General features: G+C 41.8%; 1 protein-coding gene across 1 annotated transcript in view; it reads left to right on the top strand.

Annotated features, from left to right (window-relative positions):
- The first annotated feature begins 655 nt into the window (after positions 1–655).
- Positions 656–18,283, top strand: part of LOC109509130 (potassium channel subfamily K member 10-like) — a 20,885-nt gene continuing 3,257 nt past the window's right edge. Inside the window, exons 1-6 of the mRNA XM_019859035.1 lie at positions 656–1,168; positions 2,937–3,319; positions 10,539–10,656; positions 11,651–11,811; positions 14,190–14,382; positions 15,950–16,092. Of these exons, the coding sequence (XP_019714594.1) occupies positions 1,117–1,168; positions 2,937–3,319; positions 10,539–10,656; positions 11,651–11,811; positions 14,190–14,382; positions 15,950–16,092 (1,050 nt within the window). The 5' untranslated portion in view covers positions 656–1,116. The remainder of the gene's footprint in view (positions 1,169–2,936; positions 3,320–10,538; positions 10,657–11,650; positions 11,812–14,189; positions 14,383–15,949; positions 16,093–18,283) is intronic.

An 18,283-nucleotide genomic window follows, 5' to 3' on the forward strand; every position in this document is an offset into this window, starting at 1 on the left:
ATATATATATATTTTTTTTATATACATGGAGTACAGTGCTGTATATGTTGCTCTATGTGACTCGCTGTTGTTTTGCAGCTTCTTACGGACCGTTTGCGGACTTTTTGCGGACTTAAACAAAAAAAAAATGCTTTACCTGTTTATGTTAATTGGTCGCTACTTCGCGGATTTTCGTTTATCGCGGGTGGTTTTGGTCCCCATTAACCTCGATAAACGAGGGATTACTGTCTAGTAAAGTTTATGTGTCTGCCTTCTCACACACACACACACACACACACACACACACACACACACACACACACACACACACACATTTTTCAGACGCATTCAGTGTTTCGTTTTCGTTTCGTTTGTTTGTTGAACATAAAACATATACAGTAATAATTTGACAGAAAGCAAGGTAAGTAAAATAGTAAAAAGGAAAGAGAAATCAGTCATCATTCAACACAGTTATTATGTTCAAGGGAGTAGGAAGAAGTAATTAAGTGTAATTAATTAAGAAGTAAGTAGTGTGAATGATTGTCTGTCGTAATCGTTTCTCGAAATCTTTTTTTCTTCCTCACTTCACATCCATCCTTTTCCTCCCTGTGCCCTTTGTCTCACCCACCCTCTCCTCCGCTTCAAGGAACGAATGTTTTCACGATTTGACATCAGATGGTATTACGCATATGCTCTCGGCACCGCCGCTGCGACGCCAGCTAGTGTTGCTCTTTCCAAGCTGTATGCGGCTACCTCAGGGGATGCGGTGCAGCAGCACATCACGACGTATACGTAAAAATTCCGCAAAAATGTAAGCGTACGTCCCGCCCCCCACCCACCCTCGTCGGAGCGCCGTCTTCTCCTCGAGTCCATGCAACGTTGTTTATCTACTCCCGAGTCCCCCGATGCTTGATGCAGTGGGTGTGCGCCGTAGGTGAAGGAGAAGGAATAGGAGCGGCATCTCACAAGCCTCCCCCAAGTCACCACAGCAAGACGCTCTCACCGTGGAGGATGTGTTTTTATTCGCTGCCGTTCTCGATTCTCTCTCGGTTAAAAGCAACGCACAAGACTGAAAGGGCGCCGAGAGATTAAAGAGATATTTTCCTCGTAGAAACGTCTGGAGCCTGGACCACCAAGATGAAATTTCCCAGTGAAAATCCAAGAAAACCAGGGAACAGCCCGTCACCAGGTTGGACTGTCATTTCATCGTTTTTTTTTGTTCACCCGTATGCAAATAGAAAGTCCCTCAAAAGTGATTCTTTTATCTGAACTTCCTTCCACCGCATCCCTATTTTCAAAGTGCTGCAGTGTGAAGCTCTGCCTTTGTGCAATGTTGATAACATCCCTCATGTGCAGCCCTGAGTATTTTTGTACACCGTGGCTACGGCAGGTTTGCTCATGAAAAATTAATAGAGAAATACAGCAGTGAAGATTTAGCCTGCATGGCGAAGTTGATGGTCAATAGCTGTGGCAAATCAGTTGTATTAAAACAAAAACTATTTATATAGGTGATAAATATGTTCATACAGGGAAGCATATTCAATTTGTGAGAAGACAATTGTTCTTGGAAAAACCTATTGCTTCGGTGTGGCGCAGTGGAGGGATTTCCACTGTTGTTCTGGATTTTGCATTACCTCACCCACTAGAGGCAGATCCTCCTCAAATCTTGCATGTCTGTCACGTCCCATCACAGCATCTCCGTGTTCATCCAGTTGCGGCAGACTGATATATTGTCAACATACTCTCTTAATCATAGTAGCCGGAGCATGTCTGGCATGATCACTTTGATGAGTTTAAACTGTTTGGTCTCTTTTTGAAGTGTCTGTTTGAAAAAGGTGAAATTTTGCAGCTTGGCCAGCATTCTCCGCACATTGCAATTGAATGGTTACATAACTTGAAACAATTGAACAGTTATGGTCGGTGTCACTGGTATGTGGCAAAGTGGTTCCAATTCACCATATCGTTGGCATGACAGGAAATGCAGACAGGTGATAGAAATATTCAGTTGCTCTGCTGTGATTTTGGTGATGCGCGGAGACAATCAACACCTCCACTGCATTTGTGACACGGTCTACTCGGCAGATGTGGTTTTGATAGGTGTGATATTCAGCAACACGCTGCCTATACTACTGCATTTGAACCCTTTTGGGCGAAATGAACATTTCTTTGATTTTTTTTTTTTTTTTTAAGGGATGGCTTGTTATCGTCTTTAGATTGATTCAGATTTAATCCTCAAGAGGTGGTAGCGAGTCATTGTAGGTTAAAAAAAAAAAAAAGATGAAGAAGGCTGCACCTATCCATGTTGTCACCATTTTTCTTGAGTACGACACATGGTGTGTGTAACGCACTTACAAACACAAGGCAGGACACGTGCACTGATAGAAAGGTCACTCATTTCAGCCTCTTTTGTCAGCGCTCCTATTCTTTCGGTCAACATTCAAAGCGACCACAGGTAAGCGCTGGGACAGCAAAACAACTTGTGTTTTTTTTTTTTTTACAAACTGTTTTTAGATGAAATGCTTCTCCCTATTGAGTTGGAGTACTTGCACTTAATTGTGTAATTTTATCCTCACACAATTTTCTTCAGGTGAGAATTTACAGAAGACAAATGCGTTGATCTTAAGGCAGTTACTGGATGCTTTTGTGTGCATTTTATTGTTTTGTGGGAGCTCTCAGGAGAAAATAAATACAGGGAGGATTTGTTATAGTAGTCAGGGGTTTTTTTTTTTTTTTTTGGACTGCTGCAAGCATATTGACCCTTTCATGCATCCTGTAACATGATAACATGATGTCCACTGTAGTAACCGCTGTGCCTGAAAAGGTTAATGTTGTTTGCCACATCATCTATCCATCCATTCATACACTTGAAATGTAAAACTATGCCAATGTGAAGCTTATCCGTTACATATCACATTGTTCAACACTTTTTTTTTTTACTCCTTTTTTTGTTCTTCCAGTGGCAGTTCAGACTAATTTGGTCCCACCCAAAAAGATGCAACCGGGTATGCTTCAATCCAGTCTGGTGCACGCCAGTGTGGCAACTATGCAGAACCCAATGGGATGCTCTTTGCCCCGACTCTCCATCTCCCGGCCCACGAGCATGGTAGCCAGCATGGAGGCAGTAGCTGACGGCGCGGCTCCTTTTACCATGATGAAACTGAAGACGGTGCTGGCGGTTTTCGTGGTGGTGGTGGCTTACTTGGTGGCGGGAGGACTGGTGTTCCAAGCACTCGAGCAGCCATTTGAAAACAACCAGAAGATCACCATCACGGCAGAAAAGGCGGCGTTCCTGCAAAAGCATCCCTGCGTGTCCCCAGATGAGCTCGAGGCTCTCATCAAAGTAAGACCAGACACAAATCGATACTCCAGTTTTACCTCAGCGCTGAATGGGGTCCCGAGAGGGAATTAAAGCAACTGGAAGCTGAGCTCCCCTATTGATCTGACCCCATTCAACACATCGTACTGTCGTTCTGTAATTCGATAAAACCACACTTCACCTTCTGTTAAGTGCAAGTGTTTGTTTGTTTTTTTTTTAGGGATGAAATTACATGAAGGCCACATTTACACCGTTGAGTCAAAATTGGGAATACTTTCGTTTTAATTAAAATGACTCAATTAGTCAATGGATTGAAAATTCAAATAATGTGCAAAAGGCCATTTCTTTTTTTAAAACATCATTAAAACGAAAATATTGTCTGGAAGCTGCAAGCATTACTGGTGCCCTTCAGATGTACAGCAAACAGGGATGGGTGTTGTAGATAAGTGGGTGGAGATTTCAAAAGTGGTGTCACTGTCAAAATCAAGAGTTTTCACTCTGTCAGTCATAGCAGCTGAGGAGGCGATGCGCCCTGTGATTCTTTGATTCCACCTGGGCGCTTGTTACACGGTTCTTTCCTTTTTAAGATATGCCAGGATGTGATATGGTGACAGATGTCTTCAGGCAACCCTGTGGTACTTTTTACATAACATACTTTTTCACTCCGTCTGTGAAAATGTGTCATGAATTGAAGGCCTGTCATTTTATAATCCACTCATTCCTTAGTCCCGGTATAGGACTGGAAGAAAGAAATTCAAATCTGGTGCTTTGTTTTCTGTGAGTCATAGTCTCACAATAAACAGTAGAAAATAGCTGTGTAACTTCCTGTTGCTGCGACAGCCCCAAGCACATTTGCTTCATGTCATCTTTTGATGTATTTATAAACTCCTTTTCAGACTTGGGATGTGTACCATTTGCCGTCTCCTTTGGTTAGTTACAGACATGGCTTAGAATTCAAACTGGTTTGTTACATAAATCAGCCTTTCTATGAGTGTCTGTCTGTCTTGCTTGTTGTCTGTTTGGAAACCTAGAGTTTGATTTAATGAAGGTTAGCACATGCAAAAGCGGGTGCAAATTGATTGCTCATACAAGTCGGCGCGGAAGCTCCCTACTAACTCGACACAACCACAGTTGTTTCTCTCAAATGTACAAAACCGACGCACAGTTCACTTTAGGAGGGGTGTGTGTATGCCACTAGTTTATTTTAGTACGTGCAATGTGATATAAATATGTACTCAATATTCACATTAACACCAAAATACTAGCAACCAACAAAGTGAAAAGAAAAAATAATAATACAAAATCAGCATTTCAGGGGGAGCCAAGAAACATTTACTTCTCCTGGTAATTAAAGCAAAGAGGTAAATCATAAAACTATAAATATAGTCCACTTATGCTATAACAAGTGCAAAGAGAAAATATCATAGTGACAGTGATGAATAATAAAACTGATGATGATGAATTAGAATTCACCCACGATGTATTTTGCATCTAAAAAAAACCCAAATCCATTGTGTACATGCATGATATTGTACAATGCAGTCAGTTTGAACAGTTAAAGAGCTATAAATAAAAATGCTGTCAACAGTTTATAGCGTGTATGTCAAAACAGTCGAACCTCATTTCAACGTACCCCAATAACGTTTTCAACCCTCGAACGTTCACAGCCTCTGTCTGTATTTCCCATGATTCATTTTCCATTTGCCGGTTTTGCTTACAACTAACTTTATAACGTAAACTTCATTATAGCGACCAGATTTTCCCCACAAAATGGTGAAAACGCCTTGGTTAAAACGAACCGTGGGAAGCTAATTTACGCCGCGACCTAGTTTACGAACAAAATGTACAGTGCGTGATTAGCCTATGTTGCTTAGCAACGCCCCTGATCGACTCGGCACATTGTTGTACTTTCTGCCGTAACTCACGGAGGCACGGCGCGGTACTACGACATGGTCTGAAAACATGTCTGCTTAAACGGAAGCAAATTCGCTGTCTGTAAAGGCTGAGATTGTCTCTCACTTTCGAAAGGAAGCTCAGCCGAGACGACGTAAATTGACGGCACTGGCAGTTGCCTATGGCGGGGAACATTCGCAGACTGTTTTTTTTTTTCAGAAATGACGTCGGAACGCTACAATAGTTTTATTTCATGTCTTATAAAATAAGATTTTTTTCATCCACACATATTTGTGATTGAGATGTTTAAAGTGTATTACATGTTCATGTTTTTACATCTACACATGTTCATAGTGTATTATACATCGTGGTTGGCGGACATTTTATTGGAAATGGTTACAACCGTTATAATGTACAGATTTGTTATGTCCCTCGAGGTACATTGTAACGAGGTTCGACTGTACACATCATAGTAATTGTACATGTTAAATATGTATGACACATTTATTTATTACACTCTACCCCGGAGTGTATTCCTCGCAACCAATTGGGATTTTTTTTCCTATTACTGAATAGTGGAGCCCGGTGGTCCAGTGGTGAGCGCATCGACCTCACAGTGCAGAGGTATCTGGTTCAATTCCAGCTCCGGCCTCCCTGTGTGGAGTTTGCTTGTTCTCCCCAAGCCTGAGTGGGTTTTCTCCGGGTATCTCCGTTTTCCTCCCACATTCCAAAAACATGCATGGCAGGCTGATTGAACACTTCAAATTGTCCCTAGTTATGAGTGTGAGCGAGGATGGTGTCTGTGTGTGCCCTGCGATTGGCTGGCAACCGCTTCATGGTGTCGACTGTACACACCCGCCTACTGCCCGAAGACAGCTGGGATAGGCTCCAGCACCTCCTGCGACCCTTGTGAGGATCAGCGGATGGGAAAATGGATGGATGGATGAATAATGAATGAAAAGATGATCTGAATTCCCTTCCTTATTTTGCATCTTTAACAACTTTTAATACCGCATTAAAAAAGCGCCAGCTAAATGATGTGACGGGAAAACCTCTCTGCCTATGTAAGACATATTTTTCAATGAAATTAAAGGGGAAGTTGAAGTGAAAAATGTTCTTTATAATAATATGTACAATCCTGCCCAGTAATCTAAACACAGTATTCGGATTAATATTGCGTTTTTGGTATAGAAATTGAGCAACCATGATGTCATTTTCAGTCAGAAAGTGGCAAAATGGCCTCCCTCTGAGATGGACAAAAACGGGTAGATTTTGCTGTTTAATTCGGATTCTGATTAATGTTAATTCAATATTAATCAGAATACTGTGTTTAATCTAGTGGGTCGGCAACCCAAAACGTTGAGCCATATTGGACCAAACAAATAAAAAACAAGTCTGGAGCTGCAAAAAAATAAAAGCCTTATAATGAAGGCAACTCATGCTGTATGTATCTACATTTAGCTATATTAGCTCACTATCAAAATGACTAAATTGGCTCCAAATACACCATGAGCCTTCTTGATTAAATGTTTTGTTTCCCTGAAATGCATTCTGTCAACCTTTTTTGCCCGAAGATCTACTTTTCGATCAACCAGCCTGCCGAGATCGACCCGTTACCGCATGAGCGCATATGCACGGACTTACATACGCATGCCATAATAAGCAACAGCCATAACGGCTCCTAAGATGAACGAGACAACTTTTGCAGCGGGTTAACTATCGTAGCTCACATGTACCGTTTACAAATGCTTCTCTCAGCCTTCCAGGTTCCCATTCTTTGCCAGTACCCTCGGTGAATTGGACAGCAAGCGCTGTTTTTTTTACAACAGCTACCTGCCTGGCATCCCGTCCTACTAATAGAAACATGTGACACAAATCTTTGCTGACAGAAATGTTAAAATTTCATATTTATTGTACACATTTTTACAGCATTGGAAAACATTGTTTGTGTCATGTTTGTCCTCCTACAGAAACCATATTAAAACAAAAAATATATTTCCCTCCCCCATCTTTTTCCATTCTCAAAAATTTTTGAAAAAGCTCCAGGGAGCCACTAGGGCGGCGCTAAAGAGCCGCATGCGGCTCTGGAGCCCCGGGTTGTCAACCCACGGTCTACTCTAGACGTTCCATGTTCTTGCTCTTCGTTTTTGTTCCTGCCAGGTTTTCTGCACTTACCTTTATAAGTAGTTTTTTTGTTTTAGTTGTAGTCACGGTGTTTGTATTATACGTGTTTGGGTTTCTTCGCCTATTTATGATTGACAAGCAATTCCCGTTTATGTTTTTATCCTTGCCCTTTTTTTCCAACGTTTTTCATTGTCCTGTTTTCCTGGTGTTGTACCAGCATTCTTTGTTGAACATTTTCAGTCAGTTTTTGTTAATAAGCCTTTTTTGTCAATTCTTTCCGAGTTCACATTTCTGCAGTCCAAATCTGTCCGGAGCTTTCGTGAAACCTGACAGAATTATCTGACCACCATGGACTCTGTGAACTTGAAAAAGATCATGCAAGCGCTGGCCAACCAAGGTCAATTGGTGGGACAGCAGGAATCCACGATCACGGGGTTCCGCAGTGTGGTCGCCTTGCTGGCTCACAGGTGCAAGGATTTGGGTTCACAAGTGGAGCAGTTCTGCTCCCAAACCACTCCATCTCCGAATCCTCACCCATGGTTCATGTTCACAAACCTCTCCTACCACATCCTACTCATCACATACAGCACATTTGACAATAAAGTTGTATCCAATCGAATCCAATGAGTCTTTTGACTGGCCAAGCTAGCTTTTGGGCCATAGCCGTAACAACGCCCGTTCTGCCCTCCGGTCTTCCTTTCCTGAGTCTTCAGCCAAATTTCGTTGGGTTTTTCACCACCTTGTGCAAGGGAAGGAGACCGGGAATTACTTGACTGTAAGCAGGGTAGTCGTCCTGTCGCAGACTACTCAATTACCTTTCACAAGTGACTTCAATGGTCTGAGTTCCTCATTAAGGGATGAACTGACCGTCCATGACGACTCTGCTCCATTGGATGAACTTCATTGGTCTTGCAATCAGACTGGACAACTGACTCAGAGAGAGACGACGGGAACAAGGACCAAGTAAGAGTGCCGCACTGTTCCTGAAACAGCGAGATCCACCTAAGAGCCTCTGCAGCATTGCCGCTAACATGGCTTACATCTATTAACCCCCTTTCACATGTAACGCTAGCGCAGAATTAGTGTTTCATGATTTCAAGAAAGCATTTACCAATCATCCCGTGCTACACCATCCTAATCCTGAACTCTCATTGATTGTAGAAGTGGATGCTTCTGATTCAGGAGTGGGGGCAGTATTGTCCCAGTGTTCATTCCCAAGTCGACCAGAAACTCAATCCCTGCGCCTTCTTTTCTCGTAGAATCAGTCCTGCGGAGGCCAACTACAACGTTGACAATAGAGAACTTTTCACCATCATTCTCGCACTCCAGCAATGGAGACACTGGCTCGAAGGAACTGTTCACCGTATACACAGACCCCGCCTATATTTGAACAGCCAAGAGACTGAACTCATACCAAGCACTACTCCTGACTAGGTACAACTTCATGCTAACCTACTCTAAAGGATCCAAGAACATGAAGACCAACACATCCCGGATCCACGACCCGGTGGGGATAGACCCAAACCTGAGAACATTCTGCCTGACCACTCACGTTTTCTGTGTTATACGCCTTTGGGTTTCTTCTTGTGTATTTATTGACAAGCAATTTTTCTTTATTTATTTAACCTTGCCTTTTTTTTGGTTGTCTCTTTTTCCTGGTGTTGTACCTGCGTTCTTTGTTGAACTTTGTTGGTCTTGCGACCTAGTTTTGTTAATAAACCTTTTTTGTCAATTCTTTTCGAGTTTACATTTCTGGAGTCCAATTCTTTCCGTAAATCTGACAAACAGAATGGGTGAAGAAGATTCCAGTTTTATGTTACAGAGTTGACAAATGCCTCTTCTACACACAAATCCCACAAATAGTTGATAATACGAGATGCAGCAATGCCCATGTATCCATTTTCTGTACCGCTTATTTACTTTTAGGGTCACAGGTGAACTGAAGCCTATTTCAAATTCACTGTTCCAATGCTGGCCTTGTCATCCAGTGGTTAGCGCATCGACCTCACTGTGCAGAGGTCGTGGGTTTGATCCCAGCTCCGGCCTCCCTGTGTGGAGTTTGCATGTATCCCCGGGCCTGCGTAGGTTTTCTCCGGGTGCTCCGGTTTCCTCCCACATTTCAAAAACATTTCTGTGTGCACCTGCGATTGGCTGGCAACCAGTTCAGGGTGGACCCCGCCTGCCCGATGACAGCTGTGATGGGTTCCAGCACCCCCCCCCCCCCCCCCCCCCCCCCGACCCTTGTGAGGATAAAGCGGATTGCAAAATGGATGGATGGCTGGATGTTCCAATGCTTGTGTCCATATGGCGAAGCGGATATGACATTGCTAACGCCTCTCCAACAGTGCATTCGTTGTGCAAAAACATAAGACCATAGTCCCTCAGTTTCAACCGTGTTTGAAAATTCATGTTCTGAGTTTGTATGTCCCGTAATTCCCATGTACAGGATTTTTTGTTGAAAATTAGAGTATCTTTTGAAACCAGGGCTCTGTCACTGCATTAAATAATGTGATACCATATTACACCATTTCCCTCGAGACCAATTATTGAAGGCCACGATAATTAATTAATTTTATTATTGTCCGGAGACTTGCCTCAAAGACAAGCCTTTTATAGCAATTTTTATGAGATGGTGATGTATTGTAACATCATGATGCTCTTATTGATTATCCATTTGTTTTCTGTTCCACACATCTTGTTTCGAGTTGCGGGGATTTAGAGCGTCAAGTAAATAAATGTTCCTCACTGTAATCTAAATTAGAAACATTGTTGGTATGGTTTTATTTTTTTTTGTTTCAATCATTTGAAGGCAAGCAATCGAAACACCACTGTTTTGGTTAAAAAAAAAATTATAATGCTTTATTGGTTACATTTTAATACATACATCCTCCCGAATTTATGTGACTAAAGGATCACCGAAGCAAACGTTTTATTATTTTATTTTAGGCATGGAAATGTGGGCTACTACAAGCGTGGTTTAATCGTCTCACGTTAGGACAAAATGTAAAAGTTATGCATTCGTTTAAGACATCGATAATCTAATAACCCAGTGAATCAAATTGTAGCCCTGTGAATCAAATCATGAGGTAATGAGAGATTTCATACACACCCTCACAAAGCGGTACAGCTGTGAGTCCCACACAATAACAAGAACAAAATACTCTACATTTTCAAAATGAATAAAATATTGAATATGACGTGACTCTCTCTTGGATTCTCTTCGCAGCACTCTGTTGATGCTGTGAACGCCGGTGTGAATCCTGTTGGTGATACCTCCTATAACTCTAGCCACTGGGATCTGGGTAGTGCCTTCTTCTTTGCTGGAACAGTTATCACCACCATAGGTACAATGAAATGTTCTAAAGTGTCTTTTTGTAACATGCTTAACTCAAGAAAACTGTACATTTAGATCAGGGCTGGCGGAGCCAATGTGGTGCCCTAGGCAAGATACCTCTCTGGCGCCCCCTCTGTCGCTTATTATAAATACACCCACACCCCCCCCCAAAAAAAAGGTTTACGAAAAACAAAATTGAAAAATATTCTCTGTAATGCATGTGCAATATTCAGTCGCAATGTAGATTGGCAATTTACTGCAATTTAAAATGGCATGTGGTAATAACAGTAAAGTTGAGGGTGTACTACTCATGCTAATAGCGATAAAAAGAATGATCATTCTGATTCCTAACAATGTTTAATGCAACGGTTAAAGCAGTTAACGTGCTTTAGACGATTTCAGATGGCACAACTAGGATCAAAAACCTGACGTATATAGTGAAAAGGGAAAATGCATTTGACGATTAACAGTAGGGGGAAAAAAAATCAGGCATATAGGCAATGCAGATGTAAATGTTGTCATCAAATAATAAAAGCATACATCAGGCCAGTATAAAGTACACACCATATTGAGTACAGTTACTTTCAAAAAAATATTTCAAGACGCCACCCGCCTTTGCGGCCCCGTTACATAAAAATAAAAACGTTAATTGACGATTTCACCATCGGGTCTGTCAGAGACACCCATCAGCCAAAAGAGGGCGGTAGAGGGAAGTAGGCGTTATTGCTGTCGTAGAAATTATATTTTTCATATTACAGTAATTGGGCATTGTTTTGCATTCGATTCCATAGGCCGACTATTTGTTCAATTCAAGAGTTATTAGAAACTAATATTCTTAATATGAAAGGTGATTTTCATACCCCTTATGCCTATTTTGGCGCCCCCTTGAGTTCTTGGCGCCCTTAGCACCTGCCTATGTGGCCTAATGGGTGAGCCGGCCCTGATTTAGATCTAACCTGGGAAAAAAAAAATGCATCTTGACCTTATCTTCCCTATTTTCATAGGGTATGGTAACATCGCTCCGAGCACTGAGGGAGGAAAGATTTTTTGCATTCTATATGCAATATTTGGCATCCCATTGTTTGGATTCCTCTTGGCAGGGGTTGGTGACCAGCTAGGGACCATATTTGTCAAAAGTATTGCCAAAGTGGAGATCATGTTCCGGGTGAGTTACATGTATATATGGTATATAAAAAGCCTCCATACCCATGTTCAAACATCAAGTTTTACTGAAATCAAAAATGAGACCAAGACAAATAATTTCAAAACGTTCTCCATCATTATTGTGACCAAAAATCCATACAAAAACTATATATTTTACACAGAATAAGTTAAAAACAACTGAGATAATGTGGCTGCACAAGTCTGATGTCGTTGCAATTCTTATTTTGCGACAAGGCATGGTCCAATAACCGGTTTGCTGAATTACGGAGCCCATGCTCCGCCTTGTCGGCACGAAGGACTCAACACACACCTGCCACCTTTTAAAGCGCCACTGGTTAACATTAAATAAAGCTACAATCTGTCCCTCTTGAGCTGAGTGCCTTTGGCGACACTAAGATAATGTCGATGCTTTTCATTACCTTTGATACTCAACTCAACTCAACTGTATTTATAAAGCACTTTCAAACAGCCATCGCTATCGCTATCGCTATATATATATATATATATATATATATAAGAAACAAAGGCCCAAAAGATGCACTGGGGACAAGCAGAATAAACACAAGTGCAATGGAGCAGCCATTTAGTTTTTGAGGTCTAAATGAGACAGCCTAGTTTGGCTAACACATTGCCGTCATGTTCTGAACAAGAACACTTAGGAGACTGTCGGCTCAAGATAACCTCAAGAACATACGACCAGATCTATACAACGTAGGCTTTTTTTTTTTTTCATTTCTGGAGGATGGTAATCCTTTTGTACCATGAGTTACCTTTCTATTTTTGCCACCGAAGTTCAAATGAAGGACTAATCTCACGCTCGCCTTCCATCTGAGGCAGCATCCCCCATTTCACAAATAAACTGGGATCTCGCTTTGATGGTAAAATATGTACAAAACAATATATCATCCAACCTCAACTTGGCTCTCAGTTCCGTTGATACAGATGTACAAGTAACCAGATTAAAAACAAGCCTGCCATATCTCCGCTGGATGTATCCAATCATGTTATGCATGAAATACATGGTCGGAATATGCAATATTTCGGCAGTGATAGCGGAGATATGCGTGGCTGCGTAGCCCCTCTCTCTTTTGGTGGTGTCTTAGAGCGGGGATGTTTGCCAAGAAGAACCTAAATCCCTTGCAAATCCATTCATCGCAAATGGTTGTCATCCCTCCAATCCATTCAAATTTGATTTGGCAAAAAATATTTTGCATGACAGAACCCTGAGCTTCACTCGGGGGGAGAGGTGTGGGGGTAATCGGTGGGAGGAGAGTGACACACATGCCGAGGGAAGCTAATTGAGTGGAGAAGAGGATTCCCAGAGCACAGACAATGTATTTTAATGGAGCTAATAGTTCATTTTGAAGTGGCAGTTTATGGTGCATGCAGCTGCAAAAGAGATTCAATACATCTTAAAGCAGGGATGGGCAACTGCATTCAGAGTGGACTTTTATTAATTTTTGAGAAAAAAAAAAGTTTCACTGGAGTTGAGCCCATCAGCTTTCACCACAGATTGGGAAACATCGCTCACCAGCGACCCCAACCCTGAGTGTGTAATTGTGCATCAGAGGCGAAGTGTGTGTCATGGCCATCACAACACTGTCTGAGAAGTCCACAAACAGCAATGCAGACATACGTACATGTGTATATATATATATATATACACATAGATAGATAGAGCCAACATGACCGCCATATATGCCTATGCATTGCCTTTGACATGAACATCACCCCTGCCTGGATACCTGTGGCAACAGCTGTTCAAACCATGTCTGGCCTCTCTCTGTTGTAGTTTGCGCCACAAGACCAATAATAAATATAGTAATAAATAACAATAGCCAATTATGGAACCAACAGATTTTGAAAACCACTGTACTAAGTATGTGCGATGCTCAAAATTTGCATCCTTGTCAGCACATCTGTGCTATGAGATATTAAAGATCCAAGGATGGGAAGATGTTATTCAGATACGTGACTGAGCTACATGCAAATCGATACCTGTCGGTCAGGAATTAATCAGGGAATGCGACTATCGCATCCCATTTTAGATTGAGCTACCCTCAATATCGATGCCATTGCGGTTTGCTTTGGTGGAAGATTGATGATCGTCAGGGTTTAGTCGAAAACACGGGCCAACAAGCAGGTTAGCTTCACAATCTGTTAGCATCTGACTCCATTTATTTTTGGAGGCTTAACTTTCTTAAAATGGTTAGTTTGCTGATAAAATCAATATTTTGGGGTATAAATCAATTAGTTTGTGTGTGTGTGTGCGTGTGTGTGTGTGTGTGTGTGTGTGTTTGTGTGTGTGTGTGTGTGTGTGTGTGTGTGTGTGTGTGTGTGTGTGTGTGTGTGCGTGCGCGTGTGCGTGTTTCTCCATAGAACAAACACAACCAAATCAGTCAAACTAAAATCAGATTGGCATCCACCCTCCTCTTCATCCTGGCCGGCTGCATCCTGTTTGTGACCATCCCAGCTGTGATCTTCAAACACATCGAAGGTTGGACAGCTCTGGAGTCGACGTATTTTGTCGTCATCACATTGACAACTGTTGGGATAGGAGACTATGTGGCAGGTGAAACATTTGTTTCTACTGTAACACAAAGAAATCTAAATTAGTGGCAATGCTTATGTGGCGTAAATATTTTTGATAAAGTTGATCTGGTGTGGGCAGCACAGTGAGCTGGTATTTAGAGTTCTAGGTTCTCCCCAAGTTACAATACAATAAAATACATCGTTATTTATATTACGCTTTCCCAACAGCTGCAGCTGTAACAAAGCGCTTTACAGAACAGTGAACATAAAATAAAATAATATAACAAAACACAACACTTAAGATACGGACAGTCTTGCAATCTTAACCACTCTTCCTGCACATGCTTTGGAATCAGTTCTAGAGGAAAGAGGAGAGAATCAAAGTGCCCTTTCACTAGTGGATCAGAGACGTCATGCTCAAAATGTGCACACATCTGCAACAAGCTCATTTTGAAAGTAAACACAAAGCTGTAGCGTCCATTGACGAAAAGAGATTGGTTCGGTTCACTTCTCTTGTCCCATGTAAATCCGCTTCCATTTCAAGCGGCGATTCTCAGTTCCAAATCCGCATCCATGCTCCACGCCGACGCTCCCCTCTTCTCATTGCGGCTCCATCAGCCGCACCAAGGCAGACTGTCCAACAGCGACGACATCTCCGCTGAACAAAACGGGGCTGTGAAAAATGCTGCCCATTCCAGGCGCAAAAAGCACAAGCACCCCGGGGCTGTCAAGCGGCGGCAGTCAAATAGCACCGACATTCCCCCGCTGAACTCACAATCCTTGATGGGTGCTCCTTAGAAGGCGCACCCATCAAGATTCTTCTCCTTCGACGAATGTCATGGCCAAAACTCTGAAACCAATCCACACTGGGTCCACACGAAGGACAACAAACACCATATGACAAAACAAAAGACAGAAACAACAAAAAGCAAAGCTCTTAAAAAGCTCTTGCTGATGGCTGCCAACGACGGAGCCATCTTGGATTATGGATTTGGATTATTATAAAACTGTTTAGGTTATATCTGGGTACTCCAGCTCCTCCTACATTCCAAAAACGTTCCTTTTGTTCATGTTACTTGAAGATTCTAAATTGTTCAGGGGAGAGAAATGTGCCCTGAAATTGACAAGAAAACTGTATTTCGAGAGAATAGCTCGACGGTCAGTTTTGGTGTCTTTAATGAAACAAATTTTTTTTCAAATCGGGCATGTTATAACAAATTCTCTTCAAAAATATACGCGACAATATTGCTAAACCCATGTTTTAACCAGTTCATTATCACACGTGCTTGTGGACATTAGCCTCAAACTATTGCAACCTTAACAGACCATAACAATGCATACATTATATGATCTTCAATGAAAGAGCTCGTGAGCTGTCATTTCGCATAAAAATGTTGACTTTAATGAACAGCGTTACCCGGATACGGGATTACGTTACATTCCAGAATGTGACACTTATCAGTTCAGGTTATAGCCCGCCCCCGTGCAAAGTCATTTTGGGATGGGCTCCAGTTAGACACGCACCTAATATGGACAAGCGGTATTGGAAATGGATGAATGAAAGAGACACTTATTTATTTGTGGCATTTTTTTTTTTTCTCTCTCAGGCGGAAATCGGAGGATTGAGTACCGCAAGTGGTATAGACCTCTGGTGTGGTTCTGGATCCTGGGTGGTCTGGCCTATTTTGCTGCAGTACTAAACATGATTGGCGACTGGTTGAGGGTGCTGTCAAAAAAGACCAAAGAAGAGGTATTCACTCACAGCTTTTACATCATTTAGTGCTGTTTTGAATGGGTTCAGAATGATTTTGCACCCCACCAATGTAAAAGGGATGACCTTCACTTGAATTTGACGGGTTTAATGTCCTCTGTAACAGAAGGAGAATCGTTATGCCACAGATGTCAAAGTCAAGGCCCGGGGGCCAGATCCGGCCCGCCACATCATTTTATGTGGCCCGCGAAAGCAAATCATTTGTGTCAACTTCCATGACCCTTGCTTTAATCTGTACCGACATCTCAAATTGTCAAATGTAATAAATAATGGTGACATTTTGCAATAACTTTGTGACCTGGTTTACACTCACTTGAACAATAATTGAACCAAAGTCGCCTGCGACAAAAATGAGTTTGACACCTTGCATCATAACACCTCCTCCTTTGGGTTGCTCAGTTGTGGGAGGGGCAAAGTGGGTTAGGTGCGGTGTGAGATGGTTGGCGGGGAATGACTCCTAGACAGATTCAAGAAAATTTGGATCAACAATTGGGTGGTTCAGGAGGTGGAAGCAGCAATGCACCATCAACACTGTGTATAGAATTGATGGGGCACTCCTGACTTCAGATCAGCACATTTACATATGTATGTCAGGAACTGTGTCTCTGAGTTGGCAGAACGGGGAAGTGGTTCTCATTTTTAAGAAGTGGGACCATAGGGTGTGGTGCAGGGGGATCACACTCCTTCTGGTAGGGGCAGTATGATTTTCCTCCTAGGTGTGTAACACCTTGGCCAAGTCTGCACCCTCAGTAGGGTGTATTCCATTTTTTTTTTTTTTTTAAATAATTCACATACTTTGCACAGTAAATTGCATCTCACAAGCCTCTTTTTGTATGTATCTCGTGTTGATAAATGAAATGCCAGGTGTACCTGACTTCAGGCCTCGAGCATGATACATACAGTAGCTAGAATGGGTCTAGCAGTATTGACAATATTGGAAGTAAATTGGCACCCCCCAAACCCCAACACAACCACTACAGTCACCAGATTGACGAGCAGATCGTCATCTTCTCCACTTGAAGCAACCTTGCTGGAGTCACCCCCGCGCAGAAACACACATGAGACATGCGGCGTGTTTCCATCAGTCGTCAGCAAAACGTGAGATTGAGGTCTGTTGGTACTAACCCGGTTAGTGACAATTACAGAGATGGGTGAAAACCCTCTGAAAACCCACATCAGTTGTTTTTTTGTTTCCTGTCATTTGTCAGAGAAATAGGCCTCTGTTAGTGATGGATCAATAGACCATGTGTCAATACTGATGGAATGCCCAACTTGGCAAAGTAATGAGCTAGCTACAATATACTCACAATCACAAAATTGTACATGGAGAAATGATCTGTTCACTAATTTGTCAGTATTCAGTAGTTCATTGTTTTCCCATTTACTGTGTAGCATGAGAAATGTGATACTACCTACCAAAAAAATCAAGTCAGAAACACAGGAACAGTTTTAATGAAGCCAACAAAGGTATTAAAAAAAAAGCCAAAGCACAATAACTAAAGTCAGTGGCGGGCCGTGCATTTCAACCTTAGGCCTTCAGTGACGTCACATATTATGAACACAATACTGTACTGTATAGGCTCGTCAAGCAGCACTTAATTTCAGGAGCATTTAAAACCATCAAGTATGCATTCACAATTAAGAACAGGAAACTACATTTACAGATAGTCAAAAATAAAAAGATGATTTACAAATACGAAATAAAATGCCACCCAAATTACGCTGTGTGATCTTAAACAAGTCTGTCCAATAAATTGCGCAATGTCGCAGTTTCAAATAAGACACCAACCAAACAATAACAAAACAAACTGTTCTTTGAAAATAAAGTAAACAGATCATTTGCATTTTGAAAATCGACGATACAACAGCAAATAACTGACATAACTGACTAACTAATAACTGACTAACAGCTGAGATTGAACGAACTTTCGTGCACGAAGGTGACTACAATGCGCCATTATAAATTGCAGGTGAGCAGATTTATTTGATACATGTTTGTATCTTTGTCATTTTATTTCGTTACCATGAATTTAATACTAACGAAATAAAATGACAAGAAGAAATGTAAAATAAAATTCATTGACTCACCAATGTAGTTCTCACAGCGTCTGCTTATTTGAAAATAAAGTCGATCCTCCTTTCTGATCTCAGGAACACTTCAGTGGCTCTG

This window comes from Hippocampus comes, unplaced genomic scaffold (genome assembly GCF_001891065.2).
Source record: "Hippocampus comes isolate QL1 unplaced genomic scaffold, H_comes_QL1_v1.1 scaffold26, whole genome shotgun sequence".
In the NCBI taxonomy this organism is placed as follows: domain Eukaryota; kingdom Metazoa; phylum Chordata; class Actinopteri; order Syngnathiformes; family Syngnathidae; genus Hippocampus; species Hippocampus comes.